The sequence below is a fragment of the Sciurus carolinensis genome, chromosome 5 (genome assembly GCF_902686445.1).
Source record: "Sciurus carolinensis chromosome 5, mSciCar1.2, whole genome shotgun sequence".
Classification (NCBI taxonomy): Eukaryota; Metazoa; Chordata; class Mammalia; order Rodentia; family Sciuridae; genus Sciurus; species Sciurus carolinensis.
The window spans coordinates 143,223,662-143,246,543 of record NC_062217.1 but is presented as its reverse complement, the minus strand read 5'-3'; the positions used below and the strand labels follow the sequence as shown (position 1 = coordinate 143,246,543).

Here is a 22,882-nt window from a genome sequence, read left to right as displayed (position 1 = left end):
TGAACTTCTTAAGTGTCAAACTAGAAATCCCTGAAGTTTACCCTTTTCTTTCAAACTGCAGTATTTTTTCACCCTTTCATCACTTGCATATAATACTGGGTGGTGGTACACTAGCTTTCTAATACACAATACCAATAACCACTTATGATGTGCTATTCACTGCATTGGTGAGGGCCCAAGCTGTGACTCAGTCTGGGCACAGAGCGGGTGTTAAAATAGAATGGACAAGATGATCTTCATCTCAGAAGATTTTGGAATAAAAACATTAGAGGGAAAGGTCTCTATTTCAAAAACCTGAGAAAGAAAAATTACTTTTTTAATAGGACAGATATTGCATCAACTACTTGATAAAAACTGTTTCCTACTGTCTGCCCAAATTTTGTGTTTTGTCAGAATTATCTCTCATTTTATGTATTTTGTCAATTAATTCAATCATCTCTTAATATACCTTTTCTTCTATTTGATGTGCACTTCCTTCCCTTGTCTTTCATCCTTTATATTTAAATCATTTTAACTTGTATCTCCATTTCCTGCAGCAGTCTTCCTTTTTTTCCTTATATATTCTGCTTCTTATTTGTTATTTGCACATTTTATCCCTTTTTCAATGAAATTTAATGTACTATTAAATCTTAATTTTCCCTGCCTATTGCAAATCAATACTCTTTGGTCAATAGAGTTGAAGTAGTCAGTAATAATAACTTCTGTGAATATTAGGTTGTTATATGATTTGCTCTTGAATTACCATTGCATGAGTGGCTACTCTCTCAAAGTGGTAGCAATGATTGAATTAAAAATTTTAACACGCTAATTGGATGTGTTAAAGCTAAGTCTGAGGCACATTTTTGAGATGTACCTATGTACAAGGTACCTCACTTAAAAGAGGAAGAGGAATCCATCTCAAGAGAACCACAAAATAGGACCCAAGATAGCATGAGTAAACAAGTCAACAGGACATCTACAAAATATATATAACCTACCAATATCTGAATCTACCAATTTAGATGCAGATGAAGTGTCAAAAAATTAAGAACTTTAATGGTTAAAATGATCAATGAACTAAATGAAGATATAAGTAAAGAAAGGGGAGAGAAAATAAATGTAAGAAATGAAAGAGCATTCAAAGTGCAGATAGAGATTTTGAAAAAAGAATATACAGAAATCCTGAAAGAAAAAGTAAAGAAATCTAATATTCAGTTAAACGTCTCTCCAACAAATTAGACCACATAGAAGACAGAATTTCAGGGATTCAAGATAAGGTGTATGAACTTTAAGACTCAGACAGCAAAAAATAAAAGAAATAAGAAATCATGATCACAAGTTAAAGAAATCAGGGACAAGTCTATGAGACCAATCTTAAGAATCATTGGGATTAAAGAGAGTACTGAGATTAAATCTAAAGGAATGAATAACCTTTTCAGTGAGATATTTCAGAGAAATATCTATGGACTGAGAGGGACTCCAGATAGGACACATTCAGAACCCCAAACAAACAAGATCAAAGAAGAACCTCTCCAGGACACAGCACATTTAAACACCTGTCATACAAAAAAGAAGAATTTTAAAAGTCTAAAACATAATATTATGTCACATTGAGAGCTATTCTAGGCAGAATTACTCCTGATTTCTTGGTTGAGAATGAAAAAGAGAAGAGAAATTGAAATTGTGTCTTCCAAGCCTTGACAGAATATAATTGCCAATCAGGATTACCATATCAGGCAAAACTAGCCTTCAGAATTGAAGATAAATAGTAAGACTTTCAAAATGAAAAGAAACTAAAAGAATTCATGATGATTTGGGGGACCACTCGTGGAATGTTACCATTTAGAGTTGAGGGATTCCCCAAAAGATCATATATGAGACAATGAAAGAATTTCCAAAGATGGAATGATTAGAAATGAGAGGTATAAAACCATCAGTTCATTAGTCACTGATGTGGGTTCACTGGGCAGGACCTGTGGGCAGGTAAGGTAAGGCTGAAGGAAGGAGGTCACTGGGAGTGCACCACTGGGATTTATATTTTGTCCTTGGTGAGCAGAGGTATCTAGGCCTCCTGCTTGTCATGCCCTGAGCTGGTTACCTCCACTATGCGCTTCTGCCAAGATGTTCTCGATTATCTTGGGCCCAGAGTTATTGAACCATCCAACCATGAATTGTCCCTCTGAAACCTTGAGTCAAAATAAGCATTTACTCTTCTATCTTATTTTTGTCAGTTTTTTCGATCCCACAAACAGAAAAGCTGACTAACAAAGATGAGTGTAAATAGTATAAACTCTCACATTAATAAACATAGAATGGCAGATTGGATTTAAAAATAGGACCCAACTATATACACTGTTTCAAGAGACTCTTCTTAAAGGCAAAGACATGTGTAGTCTAAAAGTGAAAGGTTGAAAAATATTCCATGAAAATGGAGAAAAAAAAACATTCAAGTCATACTGGTAGAAAACAATTCACTGAAAAGGTGAGGTTAGTGTTTATACTTCAAACATCAGTGTACCTAATTACATAAAGCAGGTACTACTCAATTTGAAGATCCAAATAGGGCACAATACAACAATATTGGGTAATTTCAACACACCTCTCTCCCCATGAGATAGGTCATTCACACATAAAATCACTAAAGACCCTTATGACCTAAAAATATTATGAATTAAATGGACTAACAGAGAGTCATAAAATATTTCATTAAACAACAGCTAATTTCAACTTTTTCTTAGCTGCTCATGGAGCCATCTCCAATTGTTCATATTATAGGAAACACAGTAGTAAGTCTTAGCCAATATTCTTTTTAAATTCATGTAATCCCTTCCATCTAAACTATCATGCTATCATGGAATGAAATTAGCAAGAAACAAACCATAAAAATTACATATGGACATGGAGATTCAATAATACAATCTTAAATGATGAATTAATCATTGAGAGAATGATGGGACTAATTTAAAATTCCTAGACACAAAATATAATAGGGATGCAAAATACAAGCAACTCAGAAACACTAGGAAAGCAATTATAAGACAAGAGTTTATAAACTATGAATTAATACATTAAAAAATCAGAAAGATCCCAAATAAACTAATAATGCATCTCTAGTCTTTAGAAAATTAAAACGCAATCCAAATAATGAATAAAGAGGAAAATAATGAAGATGAAATATGAAGTTAATAAGAAATTAAAAAACTATAAAGAAACTCTGAAACAAACACTTGATACTTTGAAAAGAGTAACAAAACTAATAAACGTTAGCCAAACTAAGCAAATCAGAAAAGACAGGAAGTAATAAAATTAGAAATGAAAAATGAGCAATGCCAGAGAAATCTCTGAAATACAGAGGATTATTAAGGACTACATTGAAATATCATATTCCAATAAATTAGAGAATCTAGAAGAAAGGGACAAATTTATACCCAAATATGAACTACAAAATTTGAAACAACAGGATATAAAAAACTTAATCATAGCAATTCTATACAATGAGATTGAAGCAGTAACATAAAGCCTTCCAGAAAACAAAAATCCAAGACTAGATGGGTTCTCTGCTGAACTCAGCCAAACCTTTTAAAGAAGAATTAGTGCAGCTCTTTCTCACAATATTCCATGAAATAAAAAGTGTGGAGGGAGGGGGATAACTCTCAATTCATTTTATAAAACCCATACCACCATGATCCTAAAACATATAAGGACACACCATGGAAAGAAAACTAGGATCCAATAACCCTGATGAACATAAATGCCAAAATTCTTCATAAAATTTTAACAAATCATGTTTGAATCCACAATAAGTTTGTATATCTAAAAAGAACAATAACAAAATTGTACATGATTACCAAGTTTGTTTCATTACAGGGATGCAAGATTGGTTCAACACTTACCAATCAATAAATGTAACTCATTACATAAATTTGATTAAGGAATAATAATCACAAGCTAATCTCAATAGTGCAGAAAAACACTGTGGCAAAATATAGCACCTATTCATGTTAAAAATGCCAAAGAAATAAGGATATAAAGAACTTCTCTAAGTATCATGAGGGCTGTATATAACAAACTCAAATCCAACATATAGCAAATGTTAAATGATAGACAATATTTTTCCCTACATTCAGGAAAAAGACAAGGATGTCCATTGTCACTGATTCTACTTAACAAAGTATTTGATATTGTAGACAAGGCAATTAGGCAAGAAAAGAAATTAATGTGATATAAATAGGAAAGAAAGAAGTCCAATTATCACTGTTTGAAAATGATATGATTCTGTATTTGGAAGACCCAAAAAACTTCACCAGAACAAAAATAAATCCACTGAAAAACAAATCAGAAAAAAATTCCATTCACAATAAACTAGAAACAAACAAAGAAACCCAAATCTCAATATCCTAGGAATGAATCTAACTAAAGAGGAGGAAAATCTCTATGATTAAAATTACAGAACATTGAGGAAAGAAAATGAAGAAGACCATAGAAGAAGGGAAGACTTCCCATATTCTTAAATAGGCAGAATTAACATTATCAAAATGATCATATTACCACAGCAATCTATAGATTCAGTGAAATTCCAATCAAGATAACAATGCCATTCTTCATGGAACTGGTAGAAAAGGTCCTAAAATTTGGTAAGGAAAATAAAAGACCTAGAATAGCTTAAGAAATATGGATCAATAAGAACAATGCTAGAGACATCAGAATGCCTAACATCAAATTTTGCTATAGTGCTCTGGCAAGAGAAACTACATTGTTCTGTCATGTAGGCTAATGGAAAACAAATCATCAAGAGAAACCCACATGGATAAAGTGATCTGATCCTTGACAAAGGTGCCAAACATACATTAGAGAAAAGGCAACTTTATTTTAAGAAGTGGTGCTGAGAAAACTAGATATCCATGTGTAAATGAATGAAACTAGATTCCTCTCTTTCATTCAGTCCATAGGTGAACTCAAAGTGTATGAAAGACCTAGAAATTAGACCAGAAACACTGCAATAGCTGAAATAAAACAGAAGGGGAACACTCTAACTGATAGGTATAGGCATTGACTTCTACAATAAGACTCCTAAAATGCAATAAAGAAAATAAAAATATTAATAAATGTGATGGCATCAAATTACAAAATCTCTGTACAACAAAGGAAATAAAAAAGAAAGTGAAGAGAAAACATACAGAATGGGAGATAAAAATCTTTGCCAGCTACTCTTTCTGAAGAAGATTAATATCAAAAATATGTATAAATCTTAAAAAATTTAACACCAAAAAACTCAGATAACCCAACTAATAAGTGTACAAATAAACTAAACACACATTCTCAAGAGAAAAAATACAAATGTTGAGGAAGTATGTGAAAAAATATACAGCATTTTTAACAATTAGGGAAATTCAAATTGAAATGCCACTGAGATTTCATTTCACTCCAATTAGAATTTCAGTCATCAGGAACACAAACAATAATAATTGAGGATATGATGTGGAGGGAAAAAATACTTTCACACACTTGGTAGAATTGTAAATGATCACTATGAAAATTACTATGGAGATTCTCCAAAAGGGTAAAATTTGAACAAAAAAATGACCAAGCTATCCAACTCTTTGGTATTTATCAAAAAGAATCAGTCACATACTCTAGTAATACATGCATGCCCATTTATAGCAGTACAGTTCACAACAGCCAAGTTACAAAACCCACCTAGGTATCCTTCAACAGATGGTTGGGTAAAGATAATGTGGTATGTACACACAATGAAGTTTTACTCAGTCTTAAAGAATGAAATGTCATCTCCAAGGAAACAGATGGAACTGAAGAACATAATGCTAAGTGAGATAAGTCAGACTCAGAAAGTCAAGGGTCCCATGTTTTCTCTCCTATCTGGCAGCTAGACAGAAAATGAAGGTAAAGGAACCTCATCAAAATGGAAAAAAAAAAACAGAACAGTAGAAAAAGGGAATGGGGAAGGGAGAAAAAGAAGAAAACAAGAAGTATGGGGGAAAGAAACTGACAATTTTGTAGTATGTTCATGTATGAAGATAGCACAATAAATCCCAATCTTACAATAATTATAGTGAATCAATAAAAACCATTTTAAAAAGACAACAGTACAGGAGTAATGACCCAAAGATGGTGGAGTAGGAAGTTCCAGGTGTCAGTCCTTCCAGAGAAACAACTAACTGTCTGAAGCAACTCTTTTTGAACTCTGGAATCTATTAAAAATGATAGTATCCAGAGAAATATTTAATAAAATAATGTTCTGAAAAATCTAGGTGTCTCACATACCAGCTACTCTTCCCCATAGAGCAGCACCTACTGCAGGTAACTGTGAGGACAGATTCTATAGTCCTGTTGTATCTTGTTGGTGCTAGAATGGGAAAAAGGGATTGTTCCTACAAAATCCCCTGCGTATGCCTTGGTCACTTGATCTTGATCACAGAGAAGCCATTACACAGGCTTGCATTGGGTACTTTTCCTTTCTCCCATACAATGAGTACAATCATTTCAATTTGCATTTCATGGCTCCAATTTTATATTTTGTAACTCGTTTATGAATATTTCCTTTTCACCTCAGGTGTCAATTTTGCCTTTCTTCAGGTAGATTATTAATGTCTATAGAACAGTGTTCATGTATTCTAGATATTTAAGGATTCAATTTTAATTCTTCAATGATAATTCATGTAGATCTTTAAAGACAAGACATGCTTCGAGTGTTTGTCAGGAATGTCTTTCCTGACCATGTGTCTAGCCCTAGTAATCATAGAATTAATCAATGAAGCACAAAATATAGAAGCAATCAGATCACAGAGTTGTGGTACACATTCTACCTCTTCCATTTTGATCAGGAAGCAGTCGATGAGGTCCCGAGGATTGTTCATATCCAGGGATTCTTGGTGTTCTTTATTTTCTCCAAAAAATACTGTTTCAATTCAGCAATATTCTTAAAAAATGTTTTATGACTCCCCGGGAAATAATCAATGAGAACAGGAAAATTGTTGCAGATCTACAAAATAAAAATATATTTTAGCTAGAAACAGGTAAGAAAAACAAGTATATTATTCCTAGTCCATCATACAAACTATAGCTTTAAAACAAAGTTAAAATTTTTGATGGAGAACTCTTCATATTTAAAAATTCCCATGCTTATGAAAAGATTAGAGGGAGAGAACTATGATCATAGGATCAGTAATGGTAACCCTTTCCTATATTCATATATCATATTTAGAGATAAAAATACAAATATATAAATTTTCTCCTTTATTCAAACCCCTTTTCCCCTACAATCTGTAAATATGGATAAGCATGTTTTACCATGATTGATGCTTTGAAGATGAGAACAGAGTAAAAGAGACTTTGGGTAACAGTAAAGGAGTACAATGCTTGATAATTGAGAATTATGCTCACTGGGAACAGAGCAGAGAACAGGGTGAGGGAAGAGGGGAAGGGACAGGGAGGTGGTGGGGTCTGAATTAGAATGTATTATATTCCCTGCTTTTATAATTCTGTCAAAATGAATCTTATTGTTATGCATACAAAAAGAACTAATAACAATTTTAGTAAATTAAAAAATAAAGAGCACAATGCTGTTCTATGCTTTTCCTTATATGAAGCAGCTTCATAAATAATGTAATTACCGTATATTAGGGGAGGTTTGGAAAATACTATGAAATGCAATTGGACGTTCTATGGAAGAAGTAACTCCACAAGAGTAGTTAGGAGAAAATTTACTTTAAGCTAAGCTTAGGGTAAAACTGTTTGTTCAGGGTCGTACACACTGAAATGCAATCATTTTATCAGCCTAGCCCTACTACCTTGTCAGGTCAGATGCCATCTGAAGCATTGTTATGGTTTAGATGAAAGATGTGTCCCAAGAGCTCATGTGTGAAAAAATGCAAGAGGGTTCAGAAGTGAAATGGTATGAGAGCCTTAACCTAATCGGAGCATTAGTCCACACATAGGGATTATTTTCGAGTTAACTCTGGGTAGGTGTGGTAGAGGAGGGGGTTCCCTGGGTGTGTCTTTGGTGTATATGTTTTGTTCATGGTGAGTGGGGTCTGTGTGCTTCCTAGTCATATGTCCTGAGTTACTTTTCTCACCATGCCCTTCTGCTATTAAGTTGTGCTCTGTTCAGGACCCAAAGAATGGGTCCAGTCATCTATGGACTGAGCTCTAAAATTGTGAGCTCCAAGAAACTGTTCTTCCTCTAAATTGTTCTCAGGGCTTGTGGTCACAGCTGTGACAACACTGACTAAAACAAACATCAATAATCTCCACCCAGTTCAGTTTCCTTACAGCATCTATACTCCCTTTTCCCTCCTTAATATTAGAAATGAAGGTAGTGTGTGTGTGTGTGTGTGTGTGTGTGTGTGTGAGTGTGTGTGCATCTGTAGGGTTGATATTTTATTGGTTTTTTTTAGTTATACGTCACAATAGAAATTATTTTGACATTGTTATAAAAGCACAAATAAAACTTATCCTAATTCAGTCCCTAGTACTTTTCCTCCACCACTCTTCCTACCACCACTGTTCCCTTCCCCCTCTACTCTTCTGAACTTTCTGTTATTTTACTTATCACTTTTTAGATTACTGATTTCTGTATGTACATGATGGTGAGAATCACTGTAGTATATTTGTATGTGTTCACAGGACTGTTAGGACAGATTCAATCCACTGTCTTTTTCTGTCCCTTCACTCCTCCTCCCTTTCTTTCATTCCCCTTCATCTACTCCACTGATCTTGTTTCTATTCTTTCTCTTTTTTCTGACCCACCTTAGTTTGGATTAACTTTTGCATATCAGAGAAAACATTTGATCTTTGGTTTTGTGAAATTGATTTATTTTACCTAGTATGATAAGCCTCCAGATCCATCCATTTACTGGCAAATGCCCCTACCGTCATTCTTCCTTATGACTGGATATATAACACATTTTCTCTGTCTCCTCATCTGTTCAAGGTCACCTAGGTTACTCCATAGTTTAGTTACTGTGAATTGCACTTCTATAAACATTGGTCTTGTTGCATCACTGTAGAATGCTGATATCAAATCCTTTTTATATATATCCAGGAGTGGTAAAACTGGTCAAAGTGTGGTACCATTCCAAGTTTTCTGAGGTATCTCCATACTGCTTTCCACAGTGAATGTAACAATTTGCAGTCCCACCAACATCATATGACTGTACCCTTTTCCCCATATCCTTCACAACATCTCCTGTAACTTGTATTCCTGAATATTGCCATTCTATCTGGAGTGAGATTAAATTGTAGTGTAGTTTTGATTTGCATTTCTCTAATCGCTAGAGATGTTGAACTTTTTTCATGTATTTGTTGAACATTCATATTCCTTCTTTGGATAAATGTCCATTTAGTTCTTTTTATCATTTATTGATTGAATTATTTGACGTTTTGCTTTTTGACTTCCTTGTATTTCCTGGAGATTACATTCTGTCTGAGGTACATGTGGCAAAGATTTTCTTCCATTCTGTAGCACTTTCTTCATGTTCTTGATGGTTTCCTTTGCTGTGAAGATTTTAGTTTGATACCATCCCATTTATTGGTTCTTGATTTTACTTCTTGCACTTCTGGAGTTTTATTGAGAAAGTCAGTCCATAAGCCAACACGATAGAGAAAGGCCTCCATTTTCTTCTGGTAAGTACAGGGTTCTGGTTTAATGCCTGGTCTTTGATCCACGCTGAGCTTGGTTTTGTGCAGGTGAGAGATAGGGGTTCAGTTTCATTCTACTACATACACATTTCCAGTTTCCCCTAAACTGTTTGTTAAGAGGCTATCTTTTCTCCAATATATATTGTTGGAAACCTTGTCAAGTATCAGATAACTCTATTTTGGTCAAGTAAAGTGGTAAAATTCTAAGTGGTGATTGGAGTGCAGCCTTGTCAGTGATGTGTCCCCAACAGGGTCCTGAATGTCCACTGAGTGCCATGACCTTGCTCAAATGCAATCACCAAATTTCTTTATAAAGATTAGTCTCTGGAGGTTGCTGGGAAAAGCATTGGCCAGAGACCCAAAGGATTTACATGTCATCTCTTATGAGGGCATGCAATTTCCTCTGCATAAAGTAAAGAACTCAGTCATATTTTCCTGATACTCACTTCATGATGCCCAATTCTGGTCTAGACTTTGGTGTCTATACTCACTTCACTGCTTGGACATATGGGTCGGAATAAAGATCATATGTGTTTTTTTTAGAAGAAGGGATAGGATTCTGTCTCACCTGAATCCATGGGGAGCTCAGAATCTCCAGGCTTTCATTTGATTTCCGTATAAAGTTGAGAAAATGCTGATCTTTATAATCAAAACGATTATGGAAGATAATGGAGCAGATCACATTGCAGGGAGCACAGCCCAAGATAAAGGTGGGATCACAGGGTGAGGCTAAAGAAATGGAAACATTAAAAGTTAACATTAAAATATACATAAAAATGTGTTTCTCTTTGAGATAGTAGGGAAAGGTAATTGTAGAACCTCTAAGCAATATCTATTGAGAAATTCCCTTGAGATGAAAAATTTTCAGCATGCTGAAAGTCATTATCACCTTTGTTAATCTCAAGTTGACTTTTACCTTCTAGCCAGTGTAAAAGTGGTTTTCATAGAGCTCCATTGAAATCCACTGCATTTTTAAGCAATTCTAACACATAGTATTCCTTAGTTTTTTGAAAACGTTTTAAAAGATCACTTTAAAAGCTCCTGTTAATACAATTTCAGTGCAGAATTATATTTGTCATCAAAACTGTAGATAATTAGGAATATAAAAAGGAAATTACAATTAGGTGGTCAATAAATTTCATTTGAAAAAAAGTATCCTTCAAAACTATAGCCTTAAAGTTTACTTGATAAAAATAATTAACCATGGAAGTGAAAGACCTCTACAATGAAAATTTCAAAAAACTGATGAAAGAAGTTGAAGAAGAAACACACACACACAAAGATGGAAAAAACTCCCGTGCTCATCAACTGGATCATTTGAATCCTACTATCCAAATCAATTTGCAGGCTCCGTTGAATTCCCATGATAACACCAAAGACATTTATCATAGAACTAGAAAAAAAATCCTAAAATTCATGTGGAAGCATAAAAGGCAAGACAATCGTAGGCAGAGAAACAAAGCTGGAGGCAGGACAATGCCTGAGTTCAAGCCATAATACAAAGCCAGAGTAAGCAAAATATCATGGTACTGGTTTAAAAACAGGCACATAAAACAATGAAAGAGAGAGGAGATTCCGAGGGTTGGGACAGGGAAGACATGCATGCATCTACACTTGAATGATTCGTATAAAAGTTACCAAAAGTTATGGTGTAAAAATGAGTCCCTTTTCAATAAATGGAGCATGAAGATGATTGCAACTTGACCCATATCTCTCACCTCATACAAAAATTCAACTCACAATGGCTCAGAGACATTACTGTAAGACTTGAAACCCCTAAAAGAACTAGAAAAAAACACAGGGGAAACACCCGGAGATGGATACAAGTGATGATATTTTTGTATAGTATAGGACCCTAAAAGAAAAGTAGGCAAGTATATTACATCAAACTGAAAAACTCTTACACAACGGTCAATAGAGTGGAGAGACATCCTAAAGATAGGGAGATAATATTTGTCAATTATTCATCTCATGTAAGATTAAAATCAACAATATATATGAAATGAAAAACATAACAACAGACCCCACATAATATGATAATAAATGGGCAAATGATCTTAATAGGCACTTCTCAAAAGAAGAAATGAACTGACCGATAAACACATATTTAAAATGTTAAGTATCATTAGCCATCAGGGAAATGCATATCAAAGGTACCATGAGATATCATTTTGCCCCACTTAGAATGACTATATGATAGTCAAAACACAGAAACAAAAATTAGACACCTTAATTACAACCACTACATACAATAAATAACATTATTGGAGAGGTGTGCAGAAAAAGGGCACCTTATAACTGTTGGTGGGAATGTTCATTAGGAAATTCATATGGAAAAGAGCATATCATTTCCTCAAACATAAACAGATCTTCCATATGATCCAGGTGTCCTGCTTCTGGTACACAGATGAAAGATATGAAATCAAGATACCATATGCATTCCTGCATGTTTGAGATAATTATGACACTATGTGGTTATCAACAGATGAGTGGATAAAGACAATATGTTATAAATACACAATATATTTGTATTCACTCATAAAGAAGAATGAAATCTTGTCATTTACTGCAAAGAAGACAAAACTGGGGGAACTGATGGTAAGTAAGGGATCAGAATCAAAAAGTGAAGTATTGCATGGTCTCTTTCAGGTGTGGAAGGTAAAATGAATGTGAACCTGAGAGTAGAATAGAGGAAGGATGTGTGGTGGTGGTGAGGAAAGTAGAGATGAAGAGGATGGATTTTAATAGTATTTGCTGCACACATGTTTGGGAATACCATAGTGATCCTCATTAAAGTGAACTGATTAAATGTTAATAAAAATTACAATAAAATAATTTTAAAATGAATAAGAAATGATGCAAAGGAAGTGTAGTGCATTGGGTCAGAAAAGGCATTCAAATTATCTACTCTTCCACCAGGCTCTCTAATGTGTTCCAGTATCCTGAGTGTTCACAACAAAGATTTATTTTAGCTATGGAGTTGAAGGGTAATTAGAGAAGACTGCAAATTTCTTTATGTATATCATTCACTGAAAAAGTCTGATTTTTAGTCTTCCCTTTCTCATTGAATGGGAAGAGAAATTTAAATACAGCGATCTGGTTCCAACCTGAAAATCAGAGACAATGAAAAACACTTCATGGGTCAGTAGAGAAGACATGGAGAGGTATATGATTACCATAATCATGATTCATGAGACTTTCCAGGATATATGCAAATCAACGGAAAACCATATATGAGAACAATTACTAGGCACTGGCCTTGGAAGAAATCCTGAGAGATGTAAGACAGCAAAAGAAACTCTACAACCAGAGTCCAATTAGGTGAAAGCACACCTCACTTGCTTCAGCTCCACAGGGTCTAAGGCTGATGCTTCCACTGTGTCCAATGGACAGTGGTGAAGCCGTGGAATGGGAATCCCACAAATGTGCCCTAGGGAAACCCTGCTCTTTAACTCTTTAAGGGAATGGATCTCTAAACCTTCTATCTTCATGATGCAATGATTTGAAAACAGAAATAACGCTGGTCAGAGGAGGATTATATGACCTTTACACCCATCATGCTGCCCACTCATGCCTGTGCACAGGCAACACAGATCCACAGACTCTGACTCTCTGCTTCAAATCATCCCTCCTCCACATGAGGACTGACAGCACCCATAATTAAGGTCTGGCTGTTGCTGAAACGTGTCTGCTAGACACAGAAGAGAGCAGTCTGTTAAGGACAGTGATATGATGAGTCACTCACACTTGGTCTTCCTCAACTCCTCCACAAGGCAGTGGGCTTCTTCTTGAATGCGGTCCTCAATGGTCCTCTTCCCCATCCCCAAATTCCGCAGAGTCATGAGTGAGAAGCGCCTCATCTCTCTCCATCTGTTTCCAGTAGTTAAAATGACTCCTAAATGAGGGAGAGCAGAATCTAGGAAGGATACCCCACGCGATGTAGAGGAAGTTGACAAACGGCAGCCACAGAGATGGTCAAGCTCAACCTGGCTTTCTCTTTTCCTTTCTCCTCATCACCATGACCATTGCTCACCCATTTCAAATGCACACACACTTACCAAATCCTTTACTAACTCTGTCAGTCACTGGGAAACTGCCTCTTCCAGAAAATACTTCTCCATGATCAATCAGGGCTTCCTTCACAGCTTCATATCCATGCAACACCACAGTGGGCCTCATACCCAAATACAGAGTGAACACAGGGCCATAGACTTTTGACAACTGAAAATGGGAAATAAAATTTGAATATTAGCTGAATGAGATCAGTATTTGATCTACATGTTTGACTGATTCAGACTGTCATTAAGATTATCTCATTATATTTATTATATTTTATTGTGCCACAAGAATCTTTAAATATTTCTGATTATTTTCTACAAATGTGATGGCAATGATAACTGTCAGTTTTGGTTGGTCTGTGATGTGCATCCTCACAGCAATGCGTTTAGGGGACTTATTTGTCCTGTTTTACATGCTAAGGGAATGAAGTCAGAAAGTTACAAACTCATTGGCAGTGTACCATGACTGATAAACAGAGGACCCAAATTTGAATCTTTATTTTGTCAACTTCAGAAGTTTGAACAATTTATTGGTCCCCAGTGCTTATCCACCTTTGCACCAATACCCAACTGAATTCTCCTGGTTCATTAGCAGGGGTAGTATCATAGATGTTTTAGCTAAGTAAGCCTATGACAAGTACTGGAAGACTATTTTTAATGGTGACCCCAGATGATCTTAACACTCAGAGGTTGGGAACAGAGATATCACTAACACAGCAAGAGATTGATTACCATGGAGGCATCACCAGGCCATGCAGCATAGCATGGAAGAACAATTTCCCTCACCTTGCAGCAATTCATAGAGTATAGGCTGCAGATTTGTGCAAAACCCACAAGGATTGTGTTATCAGCCAGTGGACTCTGTATTACTCTCTTATGCTGCTTTTTAGCCAATAGGTTTTTCATTTTTGTTTTTGTTTTCTTAATGCTTTTATTGAAGTATGATTGAAAAATAAAAAGCTTATGTATTTAGAGTGTAAAATGTGATAATTTGATTTATGTAAACATTGCAAATTGATTACCACAGTCAAGCAAATTAATATATACATTCTCTCAGTGTTAACATATTCATGTGTGTGTGTGAAAACAGGTTAGGGAATTTCAGTATGAGATGCATTATTATTTACTGCAGTCACAATGTTGTGCCTTAGGTCCCCAGTACTTATTCACCTTATAACTGTATCTCTTTATACCCTTGGAATAAAAATTCACCTTTCTCCCACATCCCAACTCCCAAAAACCACCATTCTTCTCTTTATTGCTATGAGTTTGATAGGATTTTTGATTTGTTTTGTAACAGTCACTTTTGAGACTGTGTATTAATGGTCTTTCTGTGTGGCCATTTCCTTCATTATAAAGTCCTCATTCATTATAAAGGTATAGATTGGAAACATAAGTCCTAGCATTATGTTGTGCAGTAGGACAATGACAGATAATGTACTGCTCATTTCAAAACAGCCAGAAGAAAGAATATGGAATATTTTCATCATTAGTAAATGATAAGTGTTTGAAGAGATAGGTATTTTTACTTTGATTTGAACATTACACAGAATACACAGGTATCAAACATGAAATGGTGCTACATAAATATGTATGACTCCTGAGAGTCAATTAAAAAGGAAATGTACACAAAACATTGCTAGAAAAAGGTTAGGAAACATCTTCCCCACGTTTTCTTTCAGTACTTCTATGGTTTCAGGGCTTCCCTTTGTCTTGAATCTATTTGGAATTGATTTTTATGTGTAGTGTTACAAATGAGTCTAATTTCATTTGGTTTTTGCATGTGGATGTACAGTTTCCCAAATGCTATTCAGTGAAGAGACATTCCTTCCCCCACTGTGTATTTCTGGCCCTTTGGTGAATAAATAGTCAATGTATGTGAGTAGGGTATTTCCTGGACTCTCCATGGGATCCATGGGTGTATGTATCTGTTTATGCCTGCATGGTCATGTTTCATTTACTATAGCTTTGTACAGTGTTTGAAACCTCAGATTCCTTGCATAAGGTACCGTTTGTTATTCAAAATCTTTTGAGGTTCTATGCAAATTTTAAGACTTGGAAAATTTCTTTTATAGATACTGTTGTATTTTTCATAGAATAATTCTTCCAATCTGTGAACATGGATTATTTTTCCATGTAATTCTGTCTGCTACAAATTCTTTCATTGTTTTGTTTTTTTTATATTTCAGCATGCAGATTTTTCACCTCCTTGTTGAAATTTATTTCTAAATATTTTATTCTTTCTCATGTTGTTGTAAAAGAAATGCTTTCCTGATTATCTATTTATTACTAAAAGTGCTGCTGAATTTTGTATGTCATTTGTGTATCCTGTTTATTTAGAATTCATTTATTAGTTCTAATTGTTTTCAGATTAAGTTTAGAGTTTTCCACAGCAGATAATATTTTGCTTCTTTCTTTTTGGTTTGTATGGCTTTTCATTTTTTTTTTTTTTGTTGTTGTTGTTCTTGGTTAATTGTTCTGGCTGGACTTGAGTTCTATGCTGAGTAAGGGTGGCACACTGGGCATTCCTGACTTTTCACTAATTTTTGAGAAAAACTTTCAACATGATGTTAAATATTGGATAGTCACCCATAGCCATTAGTGTTCTGTGAAAAATTCCTTCTGTGTCATGTGTTTTTGAAAGTTCATCATGAAAGGCTTTGAAATATGTCAAATGCTTTTCCTGCATCTATCAAAATGCTCCTGTGGTTCTTGTCCTTCATTTCATTATCATGATGTGTCACATTTATTGATTTATGCAGGTGAATCACCCTTGGATATCTGGGATGAATCCTGTGTGATTCTGGTGGATGATCGCTATACTGTGCTGGAGCACAGAAAGATGCAGGTAAAATGGGATTATTCTCCTTAGCATTGGAAAAGTTATTTTTGATCTTTTACATAATAGTGTTGCTGTGATGAACTCCTGAGATTACTGGAGGTTTTTCATTTCTAGTTATTTCTCCTATTGTTCTTGTGAAAAAGGAGATGAAGACTGGAATATCATACTTTACCATCTTACCACAGTATATCTCATATGTATTTCTTTGCCTGAAGTATAGTTCTCTTCTTCAGAGAAATTTAATTTTGATGGCTACAAGGTATGCAGCAGATCACTTTGTTAATGAAATAATTACACTGTAAGCATAATTAATCCTTAGGCAGAAAGTAACAGTAAATGTCCAAAACTAAATCCCATCTACTAACTTCCAATTTAGAACTCTGCATCATTCCCATTACAGGAATTTAGAATTTGTCACCAGTCCTCAGTGAATGCCACCTACACTGGAAAAATGGAAAATGAGAGCTACTACAAAAATGGGACTCCTAGCCACAGTGTCTGGCTGCTGACTAAGTTATGAATGCAAAAATACTTGGCTTAACAAAGTCCAAACTTCAAATCTAGACTCACAAAGCAAAAAAATAAATAAATATGAATGAAACCCATCCCTATTAACAATTCAGACCACCATGGTAGAAAAAGCCTTGTTAGTTCTATTTAATATTTTTCCTGTTTTCCCCCTCATGTTCACCCCATTTATATACATTCTTTGCTTTATTTTTAAAAATTAAAGGACTCACAAACTTAACACAAAAATGCAAATAACCCATTCAACAAATGAGCCAAAGAACTGAATGGGTACTTCACAGAAGAAATAAGAATGGTCAAAAAATATATGAAGAAATGTTCAACATCTCTATATGCTAATTAAAACTACACTGATATTTCATCTCAAGTCAGAATGGCAATTAGTAAGAATACAAGTAACAGTAATATTGGCAAGGATGTGGGGAAAAAGTTTTACTTATACATTGTTGGTGGTACTGAAAATTGGTGCAACAACTCTAGAAAGCAGTTCCCCTTATAAAGCATGGAAAGGAATCACCATTTAACCCAATTATCTCACTCCTCAATTTATACCCAAACACTTAAAAATCAGCATACTACGGTGACACAACCACATCATTGTTTATAGTAGCTCAATTCATAAGATCCAAGCTGTGGAACCAACATAGGAACCCTCAACAGATGACTGAATAAAGAATATGCAGTATATACACAATGATTTGAATATCAGTCAGTCAGAAGGAAGAATGAAACTATGGTATTTGCCAGCAAACGGATGAAATGGGAAACATCACGGTAAGTGAAATAAGAAAATAGCAAAAAACCAAAGGTCGAATGTTCTTTCTGATATATGGATGCTAACCCATCACAAAGAATAGTAGTAGAGAGAGGAGAATAGAAGTTCATTGTATTAGATAAAGGGGAATGAAGGGAAGGGAGAGGGACGGGAATAGAAAAGATAGTACAAAGAATCAGAAATAACTTTCCTTAGCTCATAAATGAATACATAACTAGGGTAACTCCACATCAAGTAAACCACAAGAATGGGATCCTAATTGGGTTGAATGTACTCTATGTATATATAATGAGTCAAATAATACTCTACTGTCATATATATTTAAAAACAACAAATAAAGATTTTTAAAAAATTTTTTCAAATATCATTTTATTGTTTTTTTGTTTTTTTTTTACTTCTTTCCATTGTGCAAGATTTGTGTGTGTGCCCTTCAACAGATGAATTGGCTTTTAAAAAATGTGGTGTATATACACAATGGAATATGACTCAGACTTGAAGAAAAATGAAATTGTGGCATTTGCCCTAAATGGATGGAACTGGAGAATATCATGCTAAGTGAAATAAGCCAATCCCCAAAAAACAAAGGTGGAAAGTTTTATCTGATACATAGGAGGTAATTCACAATAGGGGAGTGGGTTGGCTAGGGAAGAATAGGATTAGGTAGAGGGGAGTGAAGGGAAGGTAAGGGGTAAGGGGATATTAAGGATAGAAGATGAATTGTACATTCATAACCTCTGTGCATATATGACTACATGACCCCTGTGATCTTACATTATGTACAACCAGAAGAATGAGAAGTTATACCACATTTATGGGGAATGTGTCTAAATGCATTCTACTGTCATGTACACCTAATTTACTTTTGAATATCATTTCATTGTATTTTATTGTTTTTCCTTTGCTCCATTGTGCAAGATTTGTGTGTGTGTGTGTGTTCTCACAGCATGAATATATATTTTGTTTTCACCTGTACTGTTTCTTCTGTACCTGTTGTTATTTAGCCTTCATTTCACTAGGAGGGGTGTATTCGCACATGGTTTGGATTGTTTTGATCTTACATTTTCTTGATGGCTGTACCTTGGATTTTGTCCCTCTTACTGCCCCTTCTTCACTCTCTTCTCCCTGTTAGAGTCAAATTTTCCTCTTCCCTCTTCCTTTTCTTAATTTGTAAAGTACTTAGTGTAAATTTTTTATTCCTCTTTCATTATAATTAACATTTGTGATCTATCTCCTGTCTCTCCTCTCCTCACATTTTTACAACATTTCAAACATTGTCTTGCATTTTTACCCTATTTTCTCTCCACACAAAAAACTATAATTTCCCTAAATGTAGAATTATATAGTCTATGCAATTCCTTACTGATTCATGCTGTTATCATTATTAACACAGCTGGCAATGTAGTAGATCTGTGCTGTCTAATGAATGATCTTGTTCACAGTTTTTTGTTTGTGTGTTTGTTTTGGTTTTTTGTTTTTTCTTTTTTAATATTTTTTTTAATTTTACAGGCTGCATTTTGATTCACTGTACACAAATGGGGTAGAACTTTTCATTTCTATCATTCTACATGATGTAGACACACTTTTTTTTATTGTTGATCTAACTCTTACTCTATAGGTGGCAATTAGTGTTCCAGATGTCAAAATAGATACTGGACATTGTCTTAAGGCTGCAATCTGTGAATAACAATAGTGCTGCTCCTGGCCCACCACTTCCTCTCAGAGGGGTTGGAAAGTGAGAGGGTCACTTCAGGTTCACAGATTAGACATCCCGCTCCCAAGCAACACTCCCAATTCAGTCCAGTAACAAGGAAACTCACCCCACACATGTTCTAGCACCACCTCATCCCCAACATTACTTCAACACATAAATTTGAGGAGACAAAAACCTGAAACCAACAACCAGGCCCCAAGGAGGATCCACCAAAGGGGGACCTCAGGTCACCTCCTCAAATATCAAAAACAGAGAGAAGTCCAAAACAAAAGGACATTGCTATAAGAGAAAGGGGAATCCAGCTCAATGAACTTGCAAGTTCAAGACCTCTGAGAACTTTAGGGAACAGACAAACAATTCTTCCCCCAAATTCAAAATTCTCCTAAAAAAGATTCCAAAAGAGGAAAGTACATGAAATTCCAGGGAGAAATGATAAAAAAACTGATTATTCAAAGGGTCAATAATCCAAAGGAAGACCTAAAAGTGAATTAAGAGAGAAAATTCAAGAGTTGAAAGATGATTTTAATAAAAAAATAGAGATATTTAAAAGAGACTAGTCAGAACTCCTGGAAATGAAAGACACAGTGAAACAAATAAAAATTCATGCAGAGCATCACAAACAGATTAGATTGTGCAGAAAATTGAAAATCACAGCAAATGACCATGAAACAATTAAGGGCAAGTGTAATCCAGATTTTTGACATTTTCATATTGCCATCAAAATCTTAAACTTAAATGCTTTTTTAATTCCAGATGCATTGTTTCATTATACTACCTCCAACAGTGGAAAACTAAAAAGAAATGGAAACATCAAAATCCACAGAGTATTTGCTGTGCAACAATCTCTTTTAATAAATTACCTTGTGCAATTTAATTAAATTTAATTTAAAAGGAAGAATTAATGTATTTGCCATTTAATTTAAAATGAAGAATTAATTTATTTACCATTTTCAAGCCACTGGAGAAATATCAACATACTCACACTAGTTAAGGATTTGCTGATGTTTTTTGGATCTATCTGCAGTATATTCCCAATAATTGGCAGAGGCATGGGTCCTGGTGGGAGTTTCCCACTCCCAGATCTCTGTCTCCATAGTGAGAGGAGAAGCAGACAGGAGAGACTGATCACCAGGACCACAACTGGATCCATTGAAATCTTCTCCTTTTCCTGAGACAACTGTGAGCTTGCAACCAGTGTGAACTTTTATAGTGCTCTGTTAATCTGAATGTGTCCTGTTGACATACAGTAATGAGCCAATCTACTAGATAAGTTATGACCCCTTCTGAGTGTACATTGATCACCAGATAAGAATGAAAACAAACTTTTTTACTCTTGCTCTCCTTCCTGACACTCTATCCATGACAATCTACTTCAAACACTCTGGGATAGATCCCAGGAATAGGTATTTTAAAACAAACAAGAAAACACAGAAGCACCCAATCTCTAGAGGTACCAAAGTGCAGGTAGGATTAAGAAAAAATGAGGCATTTGATACAAAATATTGCTCAACAAGTTAGATTCTCACACTGATGACTGGTTGGAAATTCATGACTAGGAAGAAGTAAGTGTACTTCTGACTTTTATATAAAATATTGAACTTCTAATATTTCATCAAACAAAAAGACCATTTATCTTTGAAAATCAAGTCTTTTAAATATTTTAAGGCGCTGAAATTACATCCAAAGTGCCTAAGCATACACTACGTAGAACAACTTAAGCATTTTGAAATACGAAACACATATCATCATATAACTAAGTAAATATACATAGCATTTACTTTTCAGCACCCCAAACCCCCAAATCCTGGAAACCACAGGGGAGAGATTACTATTTTTTTTAATTTGGCAAATGGAGAAACTGAGATTCTGTGAGCCCGGGAGACCTTCACTCACACAGCTCACAGGGGTCAGAACTGGAGTTTGAAGGAGATCTAATGGCCATAATGGTGAGCTGTGGCTTACATCATAGCAGCCTCCAAAGCCACATTAGAAAAGTAAAGCAAACACCACACTGGCTCTGTTCATAGACCAACAAGCTTCCCCTCAAGTCACTACCCATCACTTCAATCCCAGGATAGCTGGGTCATAGATTCTACAAGCAAAGAGACACATAAGTGATCCCCACCCATCAGTACAGAGGTGAAACTTATTCAGCAGAACTGAGGAAGAGTTGATTTCAAAGAATTGAATGGGTGGGGCTTGAGAAACCATGGTTCTCCCAATCTCTCACCTCTTCCAGATGGGACTGTTTCTGTTGCTGTTTAGTATGTCCTTGTCAGGTGTAATGGAATGAAAAATATTGGACCATAAGCAATAATATTAGAGACAGATAAACAGGCATGTGGTTTAGAGGTGGATAGGAGGATGAGAGTACACCACACAGACTCCTAGCACAGAAGAAACTATGCAAATTGGAATATGAGACTTTATTTGCTACTGATGAATTGTATGTCATTGGATTGGGGTGCACTAGTAGATCGCTACTGGTAATGCTGTGCAAAAATGTGTCCTATAAAAAGTCTATTGTACTTGTTTTAATTTGGCAAGTATTGTTAATTACAATGTATTTAGTAAAGATAACTGCTGTCAAGACTCCAGTTATGTATATTTAATGCACACATATACATGTATTCTCAAAATTAACATACAATTTCACACATATTATATCACTTCTGATTTTCTTAATTACATTTAGCTAAAGTAAAATTATTCCCACTTTAGAAATGAAGAAACTGGGTCTCAGAGATGCAATGCCTTGGCCAAAGACACAGATAATAAGTGGTAGAAAAGAGTCTGGAACTCCTGTGCCTCTAGTCTCAGTCTTCCCTAGAGTAAAATAGGTAGTTCAAACAAGTTCAATATTTACTGAGCATATATTATTTTGCAGTCTTCTGATTATACTAATCAGTGACAAGAAAGAGTCACTGACAATAATCGTAGCATTCATTGTTTAAAATGGTGGTTCATAAAATTTTATTTTTTATCTTTTAGAAATTTCATTAACTGAAGTCTTGATGAACTCTTTATCCATGTTAAGGGGACACAGCAATTTGTTGTATGACTCACATGGTGTGTCATGTAATTCAATGTGCTATCAGGCTTTTAATTCTGATAAAACCACACTTACTTATTTTAGACAAATTTGATTTCATGGGTCTTATTTAGATCATTAGCTTTATTGTCTATGAAATAGACTACTTTTCTAGTCTCTTCCTTCCTTCCATGATGTCCCTGCCTGAACTTTTCTCTTTTAAGTGAAAGAAAGAAAACACACAGCATATGAAAATTATGGGATACAACAATCATAATACTATGAAGGAAGTTTATAACAA

The 22,882-nt window shown here is 35.0% G+C and overlaps 1 protein-coding gene across 1 annotated transcript in view; it reads right to left on the bottom strand.

Moving 5' to 3' along the window:
* LOC124984711 (cytochrome P450 2C18-like) overlaps nucleotides 1-20,700 on the bottom strand; it is a 39,078-nt gene extending 18,378 nt beyond the window's left edge. Inside the window, 6 exon segments of the mRNA XM_047552675.1 lie at nucleotides 6,804-6,880; nucleotides 6,883-6,979; nucleotides 10,205-10,365; nucleotides 13,382-13,531; nucleotides 13,695-13,857; nucleotides 20,533-20,700. Of these exon segments, the coding sequence (XP_047408631.1) occupies nucleotides 6,804-6,880; nucleotides 6,883-6,979; nucleotides 10,205-10,365; nucleotides 13,382-13,531; nucleotides 13,695-13,857; nucleotides 20,533-20,700 (816 nt within the window).
* Nucleotides 20,701-22,882: the final 2,182 nt, after the last annotated feature.